The 20,967-nt window shown below is 42.6% G+C and overlaps 1 protein-coding gene across 7 annotated transcripts in view; it reads right to left on the reverse strand.

The window, feature by feature from the left end:
- Positions 1-79: 79 nt before the first annotated feature.
- LOC106586532 (LIM and senescent cell antigen-like-containing domain protein 1) overlaps positions 80-20,967 on the reverse strand; it is a 43,282-nt gene continuing 22,394 nt past the window's right edge. For 4 of the 7 annotated variants that reach the window (XM_014173937.2, XM_014173938.2, XM_014173936.2 and 1 more), the window contains exons 2-11: positions 14,329-14,488; positions 12,913-12,979; positions 11,567-11,687; positions 8,113-8,262; positions 6,245-6,395; positions 4,661-4,753; positions 4,239-4,287; positions 4,054-4,129; positions 3,182-3,355; positions 2,149-2,338 (exon numbers count right to left, since the gene is read on the reverse strand). In XM_014173937.2, coding sequence (XP_014029412.1) covers positions 3,226-3,355; positions 4,054-4,129; positions 4,239-4,287; positions 4,661-4,753; positions 6,245-6,395; positions 8,113-8,262; positions 11,567-11,687; positions 12,913-12,979; positions 14,329-14,488 — 997 coding nt within the window. In that variant the 3' untranslated portion in view covers positions 2,149-2,338; positions 3,182-3,225. Of the gene's footprint in view, positions 2,339-3,181; positions 3,356-4,053; positions 4,130-4,238; positions 4,288-4,660; positions 4,754-5,054; positions 5,148-6,244; positions 6,396-8,112; positions 8,263-11,566; positions 11,688-12,912; positions 12,980-14,328; positions 14,489-20,321; positions 20,803-20,967 lie in introns of those variants that run through there. The other 3 variants (XM_014173934.2, XM_014173933.2, XM_014173935.2) reach the window with 3 other exon arrangements.

Consider the following 20,967-nt stretch of genomic DNA (forward strand, 5'->3'; position numbering starts at 1 on the left):
TGCGTTTTCAGACAAACATTCAGATTCCCTGAAATTAAGCAAATAATACTTTTTAAAAAACAACAAATGCACAAAGAAACATGTAGCAGGATTTTTTATTATTCAGAAGACAATAAATTGAATATGATGACATCTAGAAACAAACCAAAATTAAAGTAACATGCATAAGGCGAACACTAATCAAGGCTTTGAATGTAGCATAGCATATTATATTGTAGTACGGCAGAGGAATAACATAGGGTTTTAAAATTCCCATTTAGCAGTGGAATGTGGAATTGTCTCACTCTATGCAAAACAACACATTTCTTCCAAGTAAAGTTTAACACGGCGGCAAACTAAAACTCAACTAAACTCATGTTTTCAACAGGGATATGATGCTTTTCTCTCTAAAACGGCAGTTCTCTACTTCCTATGAGCATCTAGATAGAAGTCACACTGCCATAAGAGGATAGCTGAGCTTATACACCTAGGAAAAACACATTCATACATCTTACAGTACTCTTACATGCGCTTTCATCTAAAGTAAAAGGAAAAAGACATTGCAGTTACAAGCAGATCCTAAATCGATGGAATTGTTTGTATCTGCTATGTTTATTTTCCCCTTTTAAAAGACAATGTAATGCATGACATGTAAAGAATGGAGAAAAGTATTTTCAGATATTATTTGATTCCATTACTGTTGATAAAAGTGGGTTATGTTTATTCTGGAAATACTGTCAAAAACATACAAACATCTGTTATCCAACAGTTTACAAAACACCCTTCAGTGACATAACGTCTTACATTTTTACTGTCTGTGTGATAAAAGCACAAAGGAAATGTGACAATTGTGAAATAATATGAATAGAACAATATAACACCACACAATGTTGTGGACACACAAAAAGCTCTATATGAGATATGCATACACGTGTCACCTTATTCAGTACTATCTTTGGATAATATTTCAATACATCCTGAAAAATGTACACAAACCTCTGGTACGAATATGACTTGTCTCTATATGACCTCAAATGCTGGGATGGAGGCTACTCTCTCGCTCAAGAAGCTGCCTAGCAGATCTGGCTCAAATAGCACTGTACATACATTAGATACTATCAAATACTTGACATACTCTTGATGTAGCTTACCGGTATGCAGGGTGGCAAGAGTCTGCAATTTTGGCAGAATTCCAATCGTTCCGTTTTACCATGCAACTCCTTTAAGACTGTTAGAAAAGCATTCCTCATGAAGCTGGTTGAGAGAATGCCAAGAGTGTGCAAAGCTGCCATCAAGGGAAAGGGTGGCTACTTTGAAGAATCTCAAATATAAAATATATTTTGATTTGTTTAACACTTTTTTGGTTACTACATGATTCCATGTGTTATTTCAGTGTTGATGTCTTCACTATTATTGTACAATGTAGAAAATGGTACAAATAAAGAAAAACCATGGAATGAGTAGGTGTGTTCAAACTCTTGACTGGTACTGTATATTAAACCCAGTTCTGCTGCACAGTAATGTGATTGAGAGTAGCATCAGTAGCATAGCCCAGGTGTCTGTCTGTTTCTACTTGTTTGGCATGACAATGATAAAGTAGTTGGCTAAGGCAGAAACAGACCAGCACACTGGCAGTAACAACCTTATTAATACTCTTTATTCTTATGATGAAATACCAGGATACTGATGCATACTTAAATAAACAAGTTGGGTTTTGAAGTGAAATTTTAAGCTAAAATAACAATTAAATATATGAGATAAGCATCTCAAGGATAAATATGAATATAATATGAATATGTCTTTAGACAAAGGCACTGATTTGGGGAGGACTCTTCTTTGTGTACTGTAGGTCTCTCTGCTCATGGGTTGTCACTATTTGGCCAAGCATGAAAAGATTGAAGGAAACTGCAAATGTGATTTATCAACAACATAACGCTAATCCATAACCTTACACCAAGAACAAATAGCTCATGTGGTTGCTCAAACATTCTGATGATATCACTTTTGTCCATTCTAGCATGGCCATCTAGTGACTATAGGCTTCCGGTCTGTCTGGGTCTGTCCGTCTGTCTGGGTCTGTCCGTCTGTCTGGGTCTGTCCGTCTGTCTGGGTCTGTCCGTCTGTCTGGGTCTGTCCGTCTGTCTGGGTCTGTCCGTCTGTCTGGGTCTGTCCGTCTGTCTGGGTCTGTCCGTCTGTCTGGGTCTGTCCGTCTCGGTCCGTCCGTCCGTCTCGGTCTGTCTGTGTCTACTTCCGGCCCACTGTCTCCGCCAGCTTCTTCAGCCTCTTCTTAAGTTCCAGAGGAAACTTCTCGTAACACTTCTTACACACCGGCTTCATGTCAAACTCCACAAACTTGTTCCTGTAAGGGAGAGACAAAGATACTGTAAGAGCAGGGTTCTGACTGTCATTGATCTATATCAAGAGGTGAAGGTGAAATAAAGAGTCCTACACTCTAGCACTACTTTCTCTCCTGCTCCCTCTCTTCCCCTTCTACTCCCTCCCCTCCACTCCCTCATGTTCTTTCCCCCTCTTGCTCCTGGAAAGAGGTCCTTTGAGCATATTCAACTCTACAGTGTTCAGGCTTTAGCAGGGAGAGCACATGTGAAACACATTGCCACCTGAAAAAAAATCAGACAGCAAGTCAAACATCCAGTACACAGAGACAGGAAAGGATTAGTGTTTTAACCATAAACTGGTGAACAAAGCCTCATCTTTACACTGATCTGAGGAAATGCACACTACCGTACTGTACATGCCTCTATCCTCGACCAGCTGATCAGAGAGAACTTCTGGTCAGATTATTACAGCATTACGTTAAGACAAGAGTGTGTCTGGCCATATAGAATAACCATTTCCTGCAGAGTTTCTAAATATGGTCAACATTGCACGGGAAACCGGAACTGACGCAAAGAACAGCTTAGGCGATTTTACCAACCTGTACCGGTAATTATTTATGATCTGTAACTAATCTCTACTGTTGATTGTTCTTACTCTAAAATGGATCAATTACAGTGATGGTGAAAGTGATGAAATCAAAAATGCATGATTCAAAGTTATTGTTTAACACATATTTGATCTCTGTGTCTAAAACCTTCAACTGACTTGTCAGAATGGATGAATGAAAAACAGATAGGAAACATGAAACCATAAAAAGTAAAATCACAACACATGAAAAAGAGAATGAAAGGAGATGAAAACGAACCAATGAATGGAAAGTGGAAGTGAGGAGAAAGGAAGGAGAGAGGTTTACAGACACATGGGCATTTTCTTCTTCTTTTCTTTTTCTTGTTTGGCAAGACGGCGCTTCATGTCGTCTGGCAGGCGCTCGTAACAGTGTTTACACACAGGCTTCAGATCCACCTCTACAAACTTATCCCTGGTAGGACCAGGAGGGAGGAGGAGAGAGGAGGAGGAAGGATATGGACAGACAAACAGGGACAAGTGAAACAGAGGGACAGAGAGAATATAGGAATACACAGATAGATGGAAAAGCTACAGGTACAGTGTAACAGGTATAGTAGAGACAGATGAGAGAGACAGAAAAGGACAGTGCTAATGCTTCAGAAACCCTACAGTCTCAAAGATTGTCTTACATGGTTTTAGACTGTGTGGTGTTGGGTTCTAGTTTGAAATACTTGCTATACTAGAAGTTAATGGTTACATGTATGAGGAATGTATATGGTGGGGTCAATGGAGGCTGGATAAGAGCCATGAGCCTGGAATATTACTAAGTAAGGGAAAAGGCAATCACATGGTTGCGGTCACTAATAAGGGTAGCTGTGGATTAGCTGGTGGGCCGAGGTAAGGTCATATGAAGGGAGAAGGAACAGTTTATTACCCACATCCCTTAACTTCCTGCCTAGCAACAAAGATGTCGTGTTCAGAGAAAAGCAGGGGACTCCGCCTAAAGGAGAGTATATATATACTTGTGCTGGTGGAAACATGTTTTGTCTTATGCAGCTGTGTGACCCAGTGGATGAATGAACTTGGTTTGAGTTTTACTATGTTTATTTAGAATCTAACAGTGGGATCACAGGATGTTTTTGCTGTGTTAACACAGTCAGCCTGACTTACTTTAGGGTGAGCTTGGTGTTGCAGGTGGAGCAGGCGAAGCAGTTGACACACCATGCCTTGTTCAGGGCTGACACCACTGGAACACACAACACAAACACGCACTTCATAACAAGTAATGCATACACTAATATGACATACAATATGTTTAATATGACAATATTAGATGATGAAATATAATATCCTACCATCACCCTCAATGACACGGTTGCAGTGGTAGCAGACATCTCCAAAGAGCTGTAGGAGAGGAGGGGAGGAGTCAAAGGCCTCACAAATCACTTGTTTACAAATGACAATTTCTTTACTGCATTTTCAATAGAACCATGCAATTTACTTCAATGTCTACAGTATTTTGATGCATCAGTACCAATAAAATAGAGATAAATACTGTACATTTATACATCTACCACTAGATGGCCCCACTGAACTAAACAAGACTGGAGGTCTCATTCACATTACATACAGCAAGATGCAATCATTCTCCTCAGGCTCATATTCATGTTCAAAGATAAATAGAATACAGTGCCTGGATTGGATAAAGTTACTGAGTAGAGATGTGATTGTGTGACTTCTCTTTCCTTGGGCTGTGTGCAGCCTTCCCCTATATTACCTGGTTGTAGTGAGTCTCACAGTAGGCCAGTCCTTTGCGTTCGTAGTGGCGATGGCCCAGGAAGGGTTTCTCACACTTAGCACACACAAAATGCTGCAAACACACACAACATGGCCCCACACAACAGGTTAGTACAGACAGACCAGCACAGGTCAGTTCAATCCAGTTCCATCTAGCTCAGTTCAGACCTATTAAGAGTCAGACCAGACCAGTCTAGTCTGAGATTAGTGGGTTCAGAGGGCAGCAGGAGCACCCCCCTGTGAAGCACTCACCCCAACAGACAGACAGACAGGAGCCTTGTGTGTGTGAGGGGGGTTCCACCAGGGGACAGAATGGAGCACAGACAGAGCAGGACAGGATGCAGCCAGAACAGGTCTCCTAACTAACCCCTCACCATGTTAAAGTGTTTTTCACAGTAGGCGTGGTCCCCACGCTCATAATACGGGTGGCCGTGAAACGGACGTTCACACAGAGCACACACATGGTGCTGCAGGAGGGAGGGAGGAGCGATAGCAAGTAGGAGAAAAGTAGAGAGGAAAGAAGGCAGCAGAGATATAAATAGAGGAGTGGCAGAGGGAAAGAAAGAGGAAGGATGTCCTCCATTCTGAGATAGTCCAAACATGACCACAGAGATGATACGAGAGCAGGGTAGAAATACCCCAGAGGAGGCTAGAATATCATTCATTCCACATACAAACTCCCTTGAATACATTTCTACTTTGATGTTCTGAGGAATTATAGTTATTCAGAGACAATGAAAGACAAAGCAGGGCATACCTGAAGAATATAAAGTATTCTGCTTTGTAATAATCACGTCATGGCTACAAAATACTATAATTATATACAATACATTTAAATCTAAATGTTCTGTTCCATAACATTGCAACCTTCTGCAACAGTAGTGATGTGCAGTTTGTGAACGATTCGTTCTTTATTAACTATTTTTACTGACTCAAAAGTCATGATTTGTTTTTCAGAGTAACTTGTTCATTTGGCATTTGTTTGACCTGCTGGCCACAATGACTCCTACAGCAGGATTGATACACACTCCTCCGGCCCTGCGGCTCCAGAGATGTGCTCTGACCTACAACTGTCTATCATGTGCGCGTAGGAAAATAGATCATGTTGCAGGCAGCATAGAGAAGAAGGCATGTGTAGAACTGATAATTGATCGCATTGTGCATGAATGAATGCAATACATTGATTATTGAATGTTTTGATGGACACAGCTTTGTAAACATACACAGCCTGCCAAACTTGAGAATGAATCGTTCAAGGGGCTTCTGCAGTACGGGAATGATATTGTGCCCATCTCCCTCGCGCACTCAAGTAATTGCCTTCCGACAAGTGTTGTTCACAATATAGTCTGATTGCGGCTTGTAGAATCATGATTCTCATTTGAGTTTTCAGTTCATTGTTCGCCGGTAAGGGGGTCCTGCGTGGTCTGGGCATTACTGAATCAAATGAACGAAATGAGTAGAAAGGTTTGTTCTTATAACGAGTTGAAAAGATGAGTCAGTATAAAGAGCCAAACTTCCCATCACTACTGAATAGGTCCATATTGTACGAGTGATGTCATCATACCTCGACGTGCCACTGCTTGCCCATGGCATTGACCACGCGGCCCTCGATGGGTCTCCTGCAAGCGCCACAGATGGGAACACCCATCTTGTCATGGCAGGGCAGGCAGTAGAGCTCTCCCTTCAGCTCCCTGGCATCAGCAGTCAGCTCCTTACTACAGGGGAGAAGAGGGACCATTACATCATCACTAACTATATCACTCTTTTCCATCGTTTTGGAGAACAAAGACATTGTTTTAGCTAGTTCCGTGACCTGAGACACCAGGTTACACAGGTAGAATAGCTCAACTCAAGACTAAAAGCAAGTGATAAAATCTAAAAGCAGTAGATATTGCAGCCCCTGAGTAACGGAGTGGTGAAGAACTGTAACAGTGGAACGCTGCTGACCACACCTCTCTTCTCAATTTGTGATATTCAATGTGTTAGTATGAGTCATCACTGAGTCAGCTCCTTGCCTAATCTGGTGTTCCCTTGTGTGTGTTTGTGCATGCGTGTGTGTGTGATGCTGACTATGCTTGTTTTCTTTAGCATCCTGCCAACAGTGTGCCCCTCTATGCTTTCTGGTCTTGGTGAGTCCTACCTTATTAGGGGATAGTAAGTGCACTGTATTCAAAACACAAACACACACACCCAGTGGCACTGATGCATAGGGGAATGAGTCGCCTGCACTGACTTCCTGACTGAATACTCATTATCACAAGCTCTGCCTCAAGCATGGGACAGGCTGACAGCTGTAGGTTTGTTTAAGAACAGACAGAATTACAGGAAAGGTTTGGTTAGATTGGAGGTGCCTCTCAACTGCCATCTAAAAGAGCTACTCAGATAATCATTCTTCTATCGTCACTCACTCTCTCCCTGATCTCTACCTCCCTCTGCCTTCTTCCTCCCTCTCTCTCTCCCTGCCCTCTTCCTCCTCCTCCCTCCCTGCTCTCATTTGGCAGACTTTACAGGGGTAAACACTAGTGAACCTAACCCTGAGGAGTCCCACCCTGCTACAGAGAACAAACCCTGTCTATAACAGCTCTTGAGTTTCTACCACTGACAGGCTACAGTTCGTGTATAGGTTGCATAGACGTTAGTGTAGAAGTTGTGTTTATACTAGGTTGTGTAGAAGTTGAGTAAAGATATGTTAGTGGTTATATACAGACCACTAGGTTTGTGTAGCGGGTGTGTTAAGTTTGTGTGGTGATTTAGCAGTGGTTGTATTTAGGTTGTATGCAGGTTGTATAAATATTGTGTTTTGGTTGTGTAGTGGTTATATATAAAGTTCGCGGAGTTGTTTCAAGTGGTGTAAAGTACTTAAGTAAAAATACTTTAAAGTACTACTTAAGTCGTTTTTTGGGGTACCTGTACTTTACTATATATATATATATATATATATATATATATATATATATATATATATATATATATATATATATATATATTTGACAACTTTTACTTTACTACATTCCTAAATAAAATAATGTGCTTTTTACTTCATACATTTTCACTGACACCCCAAAAAAAGTTACATTTTGAATGCTTAGCATGACAGGAAAATGGTCTAATTCACACACTTATCAAGAGAACATCCCTAAATGGATGTCAGAGTGTTGGAGTGTGCCGCTGGCTATCCGTAAATTAAAAAATTAAAATAAATTGTTCTGTCTGGTTTGATTAATAAAAGGAATTTCAAATAATTTATAAGTATATTTGAGCTATTACATTTACTTAAGTAGATTTAAAACCAAATACTTTTACTCAAGTAGGATTTTACTTGGTGACTTACACTTGAGTAATTTTCTATGAAGGTATCTTTACTTTTACTCAAGTATGACAATTTGGTAATTTTTTCACTACTGGTTGTTTCTATATTGTTTGCATGTGTACCCGCAGTTGTTGCAGTTGAAGTGGTCGGGGTGGTAGGGGTCGTTCTTGAACAGCAGCGGCTGCTCCTCGATGATGGCGTGGCACTTCTGACAGATGTACTTCCCCAGACCACGGGCCTTCTCACGGTTATGACACGGGCGACACAGGTGTCTGAGGGAGAGAGATACATGTTAATAAAGAATGAGATCAGCCTGTCCCAGAGGCTGAAATTAAGTTGCTACATTCAGTGGCGTGTATTCATGGATGTCAAGGGAAGCCAGGCTTCCTCAAAAAATGTACCAAGAAAAAAAAAAAGAGATTTTTTTTTTTGTCTCTGCGTTTCATAATTATCCTTCAATTTGCAAGAGACAACGAATCTGACCAGAGAAGGCATCTGAGCGAGCGAAACAGCGCCCCTCTGTCTCTGTATGTGTAGGCCATCTATCTGATGCTGTCTGGTCCAAAAGAGTATGACATTGTTGCCGCCCAAAGCACTGAATGCAAGGGAAGCCAGCGAGCATTTCAAATCCAATCTTATGTCACCAAATACAACAAGTGTAGACCTTACCGTGAAATGCTTACTTACAAGCCCTTAACCTGTTTAGGATAGGGGGCAGTATTTTCACGGCCGGATAAAAAACGTACCCGATTTAATCTGGTTATTACTCCTGCCCAGAAACTAGAATATGCATATAATTATTTGATTTGGATAGAAAACACCCTAAAGTTTCTAAAACTGTTTGAATGGTGTCTGAGTATAACAGAACTCATATGGCAGGCCAAAACCTGAGAAGATTCTATATGGGAAGTGCCTTGTCTGACCATTTCTTGGCCTTCTGTAGCCTCTTTATCGAAAATAGAGGATCTCTGCTGTAACATGACATTTTCTAAGGCTCCCATAGGCTCTCAGAAGGCGCCAGAACGTTGAATGATAACTCTGCAGTCCCTGGGCGAAAAACAGTAGGGGTTTTGGAAAGTGGTCGTTCTGAGAACAATGACACTGGAGCGCACGTGCATGTGAAGACTCCATTTTCTATTTTCAGTGTTTGAACGAAAACAAGGTCTCCCGGTTGGAATATTATCGCTATTTTACGAGAAAAATCGCATAAAAATTGATTTTAAACAGCGTTTGACATGCTTCGAAGTACGGTAATGGAATATTTTGACATTTTTTGTCACGATACGCGCCGGCGCGTCACCCTTCGGATAGTGTCTTGAACGCAAGAACAAAACGCAGCTATTTGGATATAACTATGGATTATTTGGAACCAAAACAACATTGGGTGTTGAAGTAGAAGTCCTGGGAGTGCATTCTGACGAAGAACAGCAAAGGTAATAACATTTTTCTTATAGTAAATCTGAGTTTGGTGAGTGCCAAACTTGGCGGGTGTCAAAATAGCTAGCCATGATGGCCGGGCTATCTACTCAGAATATTGCAAAATGTGCTTTCACCGAAAAGCTATTTTAAAATCGGACACCGCGATTGCATAAAGGAGTTCTGTATCTATAATTCTTAAAATAATTGTTATGCTTTTTGTGAACGTTTATCGTGAGTAATTTAGTAAATTCACCGGAAGTTTTCGGTGGGTATGCTAGTTCTGAACGTCACATGCTAATGTAAAAAGCTGGTTTTTGATATAAATATGAACTTGATTGAACAAAACATGCATGTATTGTATAACATAATGTCCTAGGAGTGTCATCTGATGAAGATCATCAAAGGTTAGTGCTGCATTTAGCTGTGGTTTTGGTTTTTGTGACATTATATGCTAGCTTGAAAAATGGGTGTGTGATTATTTCTGCCTGGGTACTCTCCTGACATAATCTAATGTTTTGCTTTCGTTGTAAAGCCTTTTTGAAATCGGACAATGTGGTTAGATAAAGGAGAGTCTTGTCTTTAAAATGGTGTAAAATAGTCATATGTTTGAAAAATTGAAGTTTTTGGATTTTTGAAGTGTTTGTAATTCGCGCCACGCTCTATCATTGGATATTGGCGAGGTGTTCCGCTAGCGGAACATCTAGATGTAAGAGGTTTTAACCAACAATGCAGTTCAAGAAATAGAGTTAAGAAAATATTCACTAAATAAACTAAAGCAAAAAAAATTCTAAAATCAAATAAAAAAGTAACAGCTAGATGTAGAAGGCTAATGTTAACTAGCTAACTGTTGCCCAGGAAGGGAAGTTAGGCTGCTTACTTTCATGGGAAACAGTTTTAGCTAGCTAACTAGCCACCGGAGCACAACAACACAACAAGATGCACAACGAGTTTCTGTCAGTGACGTATGTCTTCGATGCAAAGTGACTGGATTTTAGCAAAATCCAAACTGCCGTTTTACACTGCTGCTACTCGCTGTTTATTATCTATGCATAGTCACTTTACAAATTACCTTGACTAACCTGTACCCAGGTACATTGACACCGTACCAGTAGCCCCTGTTTATAGCTTCGTTATTGATATGTAATTTTCTTGTGTTACTTATTATTATTTTATTTACTTTATTTAGTAAATATTTTCTTAACTACTTCTTGAACTGACTGCATTGTTGGTTAAGGGCTTTTAAGTAAGCATTTCACGTTGTATTCGGCGCATGTGACAAATACAATATGATTTGAAATGCTCGCTGGCTTCCTTTGCGTTCAGTGCTTTAGCCAGGTAGCCTAGGACAGCAAAAAAATGATCCGTGTACTGTATGACAGAGTGATAAACCGTTTCTTCAACATGAAAGAAAGGAGGATGACATTTGCCATCTCTCTACAAGTAAGGTGAGTCAACATGTTTTTTCTACTTGCACGCGCGCACACACAGAAATCAGAACCATGGCCTGCCGCATCATATTTAGCTTATGTTGATTGGGCAAAATCTTTTTTGTATCTTTTAGTTGTCACGGTATTAGACTAAGCATAGGTGATTTTAAGATGTTAAAAAGGTGCTGGAATAGTGGAGGCGGCGCCTGTTTTTTTTTTGCGACTTGCGGAAACTCTCTGTGGTTCTAAATCAATAGTTGTTTTGTGGTCTGAAAATGTCTGAAAAAATTAACTTAATTGACATTGCTGTAGGTCATGTAACTGTTTGTTACATACAATATGCTTTGTGGACTTCACCGGACAGAGGTTGCTTTCCAGTTTTGTGATAAAACAAAGGTGTGGTTGAATTCATTTAGCCATTGTGGCTTCTTATTGTCTCGGCCTTAGACCTATATATCACAGTCACAAGGCATATGAACTAACAGGTTATAGAGCAAACAATGCAATTGTCACAACATATAGGTTGTAATATGGCTTTTCTTTCTGGTTTGGCTTCCCCATTGACTATACCCACGCACCGCTACTGGCTACATTAAAACTATGGTGGGGTGTAAACAGTGTGTGGGATTTCTCCTTGCTTTCTAAAAGCTATAAAGTGGAAAAGTTGCTGTCCCCTGGTGTTAGATCAGTAATGGCTGATAAATCATCCAGCCCAAGTCTCTGGACTGACCTGCCGGCGTTCTTGACGAAGCCCACGTCAGCCAGCACGGCCTGGCAGAGGTCACAGCAGAAACAGTCAGGGTGCCAACTGTTGTTCATCGCCTTGATCACACGACCAATGATAAACTCCCCTGTTAGGAGGAGAAGAGGAGGAAGAGAAGAAGGAAGTCAGGGACAACACACTGGCAAGACTATAACATCCCCCGTGCACACACATATCCACCTGTTAATGTTAGGGCCGGGACAATACCGGTATAAACGTTAGTATGATGGCAAAGAACATTTCTTTAGGAAAACAGGCCTAATGTTGGAAACAAACATCATTTTTACCCCAAGCTAATTCACACACTATTTTACATACAGCAGACTTTTAAACTTTTTGGTCTGCTTTATGTTGTCATTTTTGCCAAGTAATAAAATATTGCGATACTGGTACCGTCCTGGCCCTAGTTCATTTAGAGAGAAAAAAACTACTGGCGGTAAAAGTCTACACAGTTGTGTCTAGAGCTCAAGGTGAAGGAAGCAGGGTTAAAAGGAGACCAAACATGACCTTCACACAACACAAACATGTGTGATAGAGAGATATATATATATATATATATATATATATATATATATATATATATATACTGTTGACGCTGAGACTGGTGTTTTGCGGGTACTATTTAATGAAGCTGCCAGTTGAGGACTTGTGAGGTGTCTGTTTCTCAAACTCGACACTCTAATGTACTTGTCCTCTTGCTCAGTTGTGCACCGGGGCCTCAACTAGTCTAAAGAATACTCAACTAGTCTATAGAAGGCCAGTTTCATTGCTTCTTTAAAATCAGGACAACAGTTTTCAGCTGTGCTAACATAATTGCAAAAGGGTTTTCTAATGATCAATTAGCCTTTTAAAATTATAAACTTGGATTAGCTAACACAACGTGCCATTGGAACACAGGAGTGATGGTTGCTAATAATGGGCCTCTGTACGCTCATGTAGATATTCCATTAAAAAAAATTAAAAATAAAAATAAATTAAAATTAAAATAAATTTTAACAAAAATCGGCCGTTTCCAGCTACAATAGTCATTTACAACATTAACAATGTCTACACTATATTTCTGATCAATTTGATGTTATTTTAAAATGGACCAAAAATATGCTTTTCTTTCAAAAACAAGGACATTTCTAAGTGACCTCAAACTTTTGAACGGTAGTATATATATATATATATATTATTTTGTTTAATTCACGCCTGCACTGTTGGAGCTTAAGAATTTCACTCTACACTGTAACTAGATCTGCAACCCTGTGCACGTGACTACATTAAAATCTAATCTAATGCTGCTGTGTAGGTGCAGTTCCTGTACTCACCACATTGGTGGCAGCAGGGAGCAAACAACATCTGGAAGTCGTGCTCGCAGTACTTCCTGCCCTCAAACTGCAGAAAAAAAAAGTTAGTTTCAATATAGTTTAGGTGTAGTCTGGATGGGCTGCCGGGAAGGCAACTGTTGTCTTACAGTCAGGAAATACATGATGATCTTATTTTATTAGTTACAGTCTATGTGCTTCTGGATCAATCAATACAGAACATAAGGATCAGAACCAGTCATTGATTAGAACATACTGTAGTCATAGATACACCTGTGCCTCTACAGATCTGTCTGTGGCTTTGATCTCCCTTTCAGAGAAGAGCTCTGGGATCCCTAGGGTCAGCTGGATGTGTCTGGCCTCCTGTCTATTCTGCTGGCCACTGACCAGCCAGACAAGCCTCTAATGGGCCAGTAATGCATTGGGCGGAGTGCTGTGAGTTTGGGAGTCGATCCAGCTAATACACTATACGTAATATTGAATTTGTGACAGGAGGGAGGCTAATGCAATAATTGTCTCTAAGACAAGGGGTTTAGGGTTTATTTCAGGCTGGAAAATGTATAGGATGAGATGGGTGAGAGGGAGAGGTAGAGCAGAAGAGAGGGTATGATTGTGAGAGGGTATGATGGTGAGAGGGAACAGAGAGGGTATGATGGTGAGAGGGAACAGAGAGGGTATGATGGTGAGAGGGAACAGAGAGGGTATGATGGTGAGAGGGAACAGAGGGTATGATGGTGAGAGGGAATGATGGTGAGCGGGAACATAGAGGGTATGATGGTGAGAGGAAATGATGGTGAGAGGGAATGATGGTGAGAGGGAACAGAGAGGGTATGATGGTGAGAGGGAACAGAGAGGGTATGATGGTGAGAGGGAACAGAGAGGGTATGATGGTGAGAGGAAGAGACAGAGAGAGGGTATGATGGTGAGAGGAGAACAGAGAGAGGGATATGATGGTGAGAGGGAACAGAGAGGGTATGATGGTGAGAGGGAACAGAGAGGGTATGATGGTGAGAGGGAACAGAGAGGGTATGATGGTGAGAGGGAACAGAGAGGGTATGATGGTGAGAGGGAACAGAGAGGGTATGATGGTGAGAGGGAACAGAGAGGGTATGATGGTGAGAGGGAACAGAGAGGGTATGATGGTGAGAGGAAGAGAAGAGAGAGAGAGGATATGATGGTGAGAGGGAACAGAGAGGGTATGATGGTGAGAGGGAACAGAGAGGGTATGATGGTGAGAGGGAACAGAGAGGGTATGATGGTGAGAGGGAACAGAGAGGGTATGATGGTGAAAGGGAATGATGGTGAGAGGGAACAGAGAGGGTATGATGGTGAGAGGGAACAGAGAGGGTATGATGGTGAGAGGAAGAGAAGAGAGAGAGAGGATATGATGGTGACAGCGGTAACGTAAGAGAATGTCACCTCATAGAAGAGACCTTCGGGGAACTGTTGGAAGCACTGAGCACAGACGAAGCACCCCTCATGGTACAGCTCCCCGTTACTGTTGACGATCTTCTCCGCCGGGGCAAAGCCACTCTTACAGCGCTCACACATCGCATTGGCCAGGGCATTGGCCATGTTGCTGAGAGGAGAGAGAGAGGTGAGAAAGGGGGTGAGAGTTATCTTGAGTTTCCCTTTTCTCTTTTCTAAAAAAGGGAAAGAACAGGTAATTGAGTAACGTCACAATGTAGAACCCTCTTGGCAAGGTTTTATCAGCAGCCACACCACGGCTGAAGCACCCATCATACAGAAAGAATAGTTTCTCTCTGACACAACACACCCAGCTGGAGGCTGTATTCAGGGTTTGGATATCAGGGTGGGGGGAAATGAGTGAGCTGAGATCCCACACATTCCCTCACACACACACATATGGATTCTCAGGTCAGTTCCCACAGTAACCTCTGGTGTTTGTTGGTCTGTCTCTGCACACCATCGCTTCAGGCGGAGAAGGAAAAGCAGGACAATCTAGATGCTGTGTTTTGAGAAACAGGGAGAAGCGCCCTCCCATTTGTCCTGAATTAACACATACTGTATCAACAGAGATGCACGCTGTACAGTCACAGCACTGACTGAGTGACTAAGTGACTGAGTGAGTGTGTAGCCCAATAAAAGCCAATATTGCACAAACCCTGCCAAGGAACACCAGGTTCAAAAACGGTTTAAATTGGAACTTGCAGCCATAGTGAAGGGTATGTGAGAGACTCTGTGTACAGAGTGTGTGTAGGGAGGAGTGAATTAGTTCAAATAAGGGCATCTCTCCCCATCTCAGAGCTACAGGGCAGCCTGCTACTCCTGGTCCCACACAAACTCAAGTCCACGTTCATATCACCAGACCTAATGGGTAACAGATGGGTTTTTCAATGACAGCCAGGGAGTTGTCTCTCCAAACAGCCTGTTGTTATTAGTCAGACTTAACAAAATGAAAGGAGAGAGAGAGGGGCAGGAGGTGGAGTAGGGAGGGAGGGAGGGCTGCTTTGTTTAAAAGGTCAGAATTCCAATGTGTGTCCAGGAGAAACACACGCTCACACATGAACGCAAACTCACACACTACATGACCAAAAGTATGTGGACACCTGCTCGTCAAACGTCTCATTCCAAAATCATGTGCATTAATATGGAGTTGCGCCCCCCCTTGCTGCTATAACAACCTCCACTCTTCAAGGAAGGCTTCCCACTACAGTTAAAGTCGGAAGTTTACATACACTTAGGTTGGAGTCATTAAAACTCGTTTTTCAACCACTTCACAAATTTCTTCTTAACAAACTATAGTTTTGGCAAGTCGGTTAGGACATCTACTTTGTGCATGACACAAGTAATTTTTCCAACAATTGTTTACATACAGATTATTTCACTTATAATTCACTGTATCACAATTCCAGTGGGTCAGAAGTTAACATACACTAAGTTGACTGTGCATTTAAACAGCTTGGAAAATTCCAGAAAATTATGTCATGGCTTTACAAGCTTCTGATAGGCTAATTGACACCATTTGAGTCAATTGGAGGTGTACCTGTAGATGTATTTCAAGGCCTACCTTCAAACTCAGTGCCTCTTTGCTTGAAATCATGGGAAAATCTAAAGAAATCAGCCAAGACCTCAGAAAAATAATTGTAGACCTCCACAAGTCTGGTTCATCCTTGGGAGCAATTTCCAAACGCTTGAAGGTACCACGTTCATCTGTACAAACAATAGTACGCAAGTGTAAACACCATGGGACCAAGCAGCCGTCATACCGCTCAGGAAGGAGATGCGTTCTGTCTCCTAGAGATAAATGTACTTTGTTGCGAAAAGTGCAAATCAATCCCAGAACAACAATAAAGGACCTTGTGAAGATGCTGGAGGAAACAGGTACAAAAGTATCTATATCCACAGTAAAACGAGTCCTATATCAACATAACCTGAAAGGCCGCTCAGCAAGGAAGAAGCCACTGCGCCAAAACCACCATAAAAAAGCCAGACTATGGTTTGCAACTGCACATGGGGACAAAGATCGTACTTTTTGGAGAAATGTCCTCTGGTCTGATGAAACAAAAATATAATTGTTTGGCCATAATGACCATCGTTATGTTTGGAGGAAAAAGGGGGAGGCTTGCAAGCCGAAGAACACCATCCCAACCGTTGCAGGAGGGACTGGTGCACCTCACAAAATAGATGGCATCATGAGGAAAGGAAAATTAGGTGGATATATTGAAGCAACATCAGTCAGGAAGTTAAAGCTTGGTCGCAAATGGGTCTTCCAAACAGACAATGACCCCAAGCATACTTCCAAAGCCCTGACCTCAATCCTATAGAACATTTGTGGGCAGAACTGAAAAAGTGTGTACAAGCAAGGAGGCCTGCAAACCTGACTCAGTTACACCAGCTCTGTAAGGAGGAATGGGCCACAATTCACCCAACTTATTGTGGGAAGCTTGTGGAAGGCTACACAAAACGTTTTTACTAGGATTAAATGTCAGGAATTGTGAAAAACTGAGTTTAAATGTATTTGGCTAAGGTGTATGTAAACTTCCGACTTCAACTGTAGATGTTGGAAAACTGCTGTGGGGACTTGCTTCCATTCAGCCACAATAGGTTGTGGGGTTGAGGTCAGGGCTCTGTGCAGGCCAGTCAAGTTCTTCCACACCAATCTCAACAAATAATTTCTGTATTGACCTTTCTTTGTGCACGGGGGCATTATCATGCTGAAACAGGAAAGGGCCTTCCCCAAATGGTTGCCATAAAGTTGGAAGCACAGAATCATCTAGAATGTCATTGTATGCTGTAGCGTTAAGATTTCCCTTCACTGGAACCAAGGGGCCTAGCCCAAACCGTGAAAAACAACGGCAGACCATTATTTCTCCTCCAGCAAACTTTACAGTTGGCACTATGCATTGGGGCAGGTAACATTCTCCGGGCATCCGCCTAACCCAGATTCGTCCGTCGGACTGCCAGATGGTGAAGCGTGATTCATCACTCCAGAGAACACGTTTCCACTGCTCCAGAGTTCAATGGTGGTGAGCTTTACACCACTCCAGCCGACGCTTGGCATTGCGCATGGTGATCTTAGGCTTGTGTGCGGCTTCTCGGGCCATGGAAACCCCTTTCATGAAGCTCCCGACAAACAGTTCTTGTGCTAACAGTTCTTGTGCTAGTTCCAGAGGCAGTTCGGAACTCGGTAGTGAGTGTTGCAACCGAGGACAGACTATTTACATGCGCTACGCGATTCAGCACTCAGAGGTCCCGTTCTGTGAGCTTTGAGTGGCCTACCACTTTGCGGCTAGACGTTTCCTCTTCACAATAACAGCACTTACAGTTGACCGGGGCAGCATTAGCAGGGCAGAAATTTTGGAAAGGTTGCCACGTTGTTGGAAAGGTTAGGAACTTTGAAAGTCACTGAGCTCTTCAATACACCAGTCAGCAACGGGTGTGGCTGAAATAGCAGAATCCACTCATTTTAAGGGGTGTCCACATACTTTTGTATGTGGATATAAATGCAACATGTAAAGTGGTGATCACCACATGTTTCATGAGCTGAAAAAAAGATCCCAGAAATGTCTCTACCATAAGCCGACTCCAGAGAATTTGGCAGTACGTTCAACCGGCCTCACAACCGCAGACCACCTGTAACCACGCCAGCCCAGGACTTCCACCTCCGGCTTCTTCACCTGCGGGATCGCCTGAGACCAGCCAACCGGGTCAGCTTCTGCACAAACTGTCAGAAACCATCTCAGGGAAGCGCATCTCGTTGTCCTCACCAGGGTCTTGACGTGACTGCAGTTCGGTGTCGTAACCAACTTCAGTGGGCAAATGCTAACCATTGATGGCCACTGGCACACTGGAGAAGTGTGCTCTTCATGGATGAATCCTGGTTTCAACTGTACCGGGCAGATGGCAGACAGCATGTAGGACGTTGTGTGGGTGAGCGGTTTGCTGATGTCAACGTTATGAACAGAGTGCCCCATGGTGGTGGGGGGTTATGGTATGGGCAGGCATAAACTACAGACAACAATTGCATTTTATCGATGTCAATTCGAATGCACACACATAACGTGACGAGATCTTGAGGCCCATTGTCGTGCCATTCATCCGCCGCCATCACCTCATGTTTCAGCATGATAATACACGGCCCCATGTAGCAAGGATCTGTACACAATTTCTGGCAGCTAAAAATGCCCCAGTTCTTCCATGGCCTGCATACTCACCAGACATGTCACACACTGAGCATGTTTAGGATACTCTGGATCGACGTGTACGACAGCGTGTTCCGGTTCCCGCCAATATCCAGAAACTTCACACAGCCATCGAAGAGAAGTGGGCCTGATCAACTCTATGCGAAGGACATGTGCCGCACTGCATGATGCAAATGGTGGTCACAACAGATACTGACTGGTTTTCTGATCCACGCCCCTACCTTTTTTTTAAGGTATCTGTGACCAACAGATGCATATCTGTATTCCCAGTCATGTGAAATCCATAGATTAGGGCCTAATGAATTTCAATTGACTGATTTCCTTAAATGAACTGTAACTTTGAAATTGTTGCGTTTATATTTTTGTTCAGTGTATATATGGCACTGCTCTCCCCTCAGAGAGACACCTGACCTTTCTCTGAATCTTATGTCCCTCTTGTGTCTTTCTTCCTACCGCTCTCATCATATAGTAACTGTATATCCTACAGCAGGATCAACACTACAGTAACTCACTACATTCCAGAGCACACAGAACGTATTCACACAAGATGTGGAATCAATGCAGAGGTTCAGTCAAGCTATTCTACAGCTATCATCACACTGTCTGATGTAATGTATGTACGTATGGGGGCCATATTGTCAGGACCCTGGTGTGACATCAGACAGAAGGAAGGACTCAGACGCCCTGTTCTGGCCCTGCAGGAAGGAAGTGACAAAAGCCTCAAGCATTTCCCCCATAGACAGAACGACTGTTAAGTCAGTGCTGAACTACTTGGTAAATACTTCTTGATACTAACTTAGTGAGTTTGTATCACAGGGAGACAGAGCGGTATCTCTCTCTCTCCCCCCCAACTGTCTCTAGTGCTCATGTTTAGAAAATGACCAGGTTGTCATCACACATCAGAGCTTCTGTTTTATTAACCATACTAGAGTATTAATGGCTATTCTGTCCCAATGGTTGAAAGATACTGTATGGTCTGTGCTGGAGTATCTGAGGCATCTAAGGATCGGACTTAGCCTCCCCGAATAAGTCAAAACGTCGAACTGTGACCCTCACTTCCTTATAGACTTGCTAATGATTAGCATTCCAGACATATTCACTGACTTAAGCTTGTTTGAAATGTGAAACATTCACTGATAATATATTTTTAATGCTGACAACATTGTCCCCAATGGCCAACATTATCTGAGTAACCCCCATTCTCACTATTCACAGGGGCACAACATAAAAAAGCTCACATATATTTAGCCTGCCCTCATCCCCTAGATACCTTCCTTTCACACACACAGACGAATGCACGCACACACTGACACATAGTTCTCATGCCTGCCGGCATATTTCACTTTGCATAACAAACTCCCCCAACATTAAAATAGCACAGGGTCTCTGAGCCACTGTCCACTACGTCACCATGGTACCGTGACCTAGAGCATGAAACCGGCCAACTGTGTGTTCGTCAAATAACACTTTATAGAATTCAGATCATCAAACTGTTCCTTACACTGCTATAATACCAGAATTCTTCCCATTCCTAACATTTCCAATACGCTTTTACAAACAAAGGTCAACGACAGTTAATTGTGATAACCTTAAACAATAAATCAACCGAGTGGGTTTAATCCCAAAATAATGTACACTAGTCAGATGTTATCACTGAATCACTTAGGTGACTTCAGAGATCCACTCAATCCTGTTACACACACCTCCTCCCCAGTGTGTAACATGTATCCTGGCTCCAGGACTTACAAGCGTGCGTAGAAGTCACAGAACTCCTTGTAGACTTTGACATCGCTTCGTCTCCTCTGCGACTTGGAGACAGGCAGCTCTGCCTCCCCACTGATGGCATGACGATGACCGTTAACAGTGTGGGGTTCAGGGTCAGGGGCCGCCCCATTCTCCGGGATGGTGGGTGGCAGCGGCCGACTCTGGACCTGAACCTCCATAGGACACGACTCGGTAGTCCAAATACTAGTTAGTACACGCTCCCAGTCCAAGACACCCTGCCCCAGGCCTATTCTTCAAATACAGGCTCTTTCCCAAACACTCAGTCCCAGAACAATCCAATCCAAAGGGCAGGATTACTAATCCAGAGAGATGGTCTGAGTAGCACTGAGACTGACTGACCTGACTTCACACAGATCCCTGATCTACCTCCCTCCGTCTCTCTCTAGCTCACACTCTCTCATTCCCTTTAACCCTCCCTCAACTCTCTCACACACCCTGTCTCTAGACGCTCTCTCTCTTGCCCTACCTCTCCGTGTCACCCTCCCTCCCTCCGTTAAGGGGTGTATCTAAGACTAGAGACAGACTAAGAGCCCACCCAGCCAGTGGACTAGAGCAGACATAGGTGACTGGACACACCCACACAGTGAAGGGGAGGCTTCACGGGGTG

Source organism: Salmo salar, chromosome ssa25, assembly GCF_905237065.1.
Source record: "Salmo salar chromosome ssa25, Ssal_v3.1, whole genome shotgun sequence".
Lineage (NCBI taxonomy): Eukaryota > Metazoa > Chordata > Actinopteri > Salmoniformes > Salmonidae > Salmo > Salmo salar.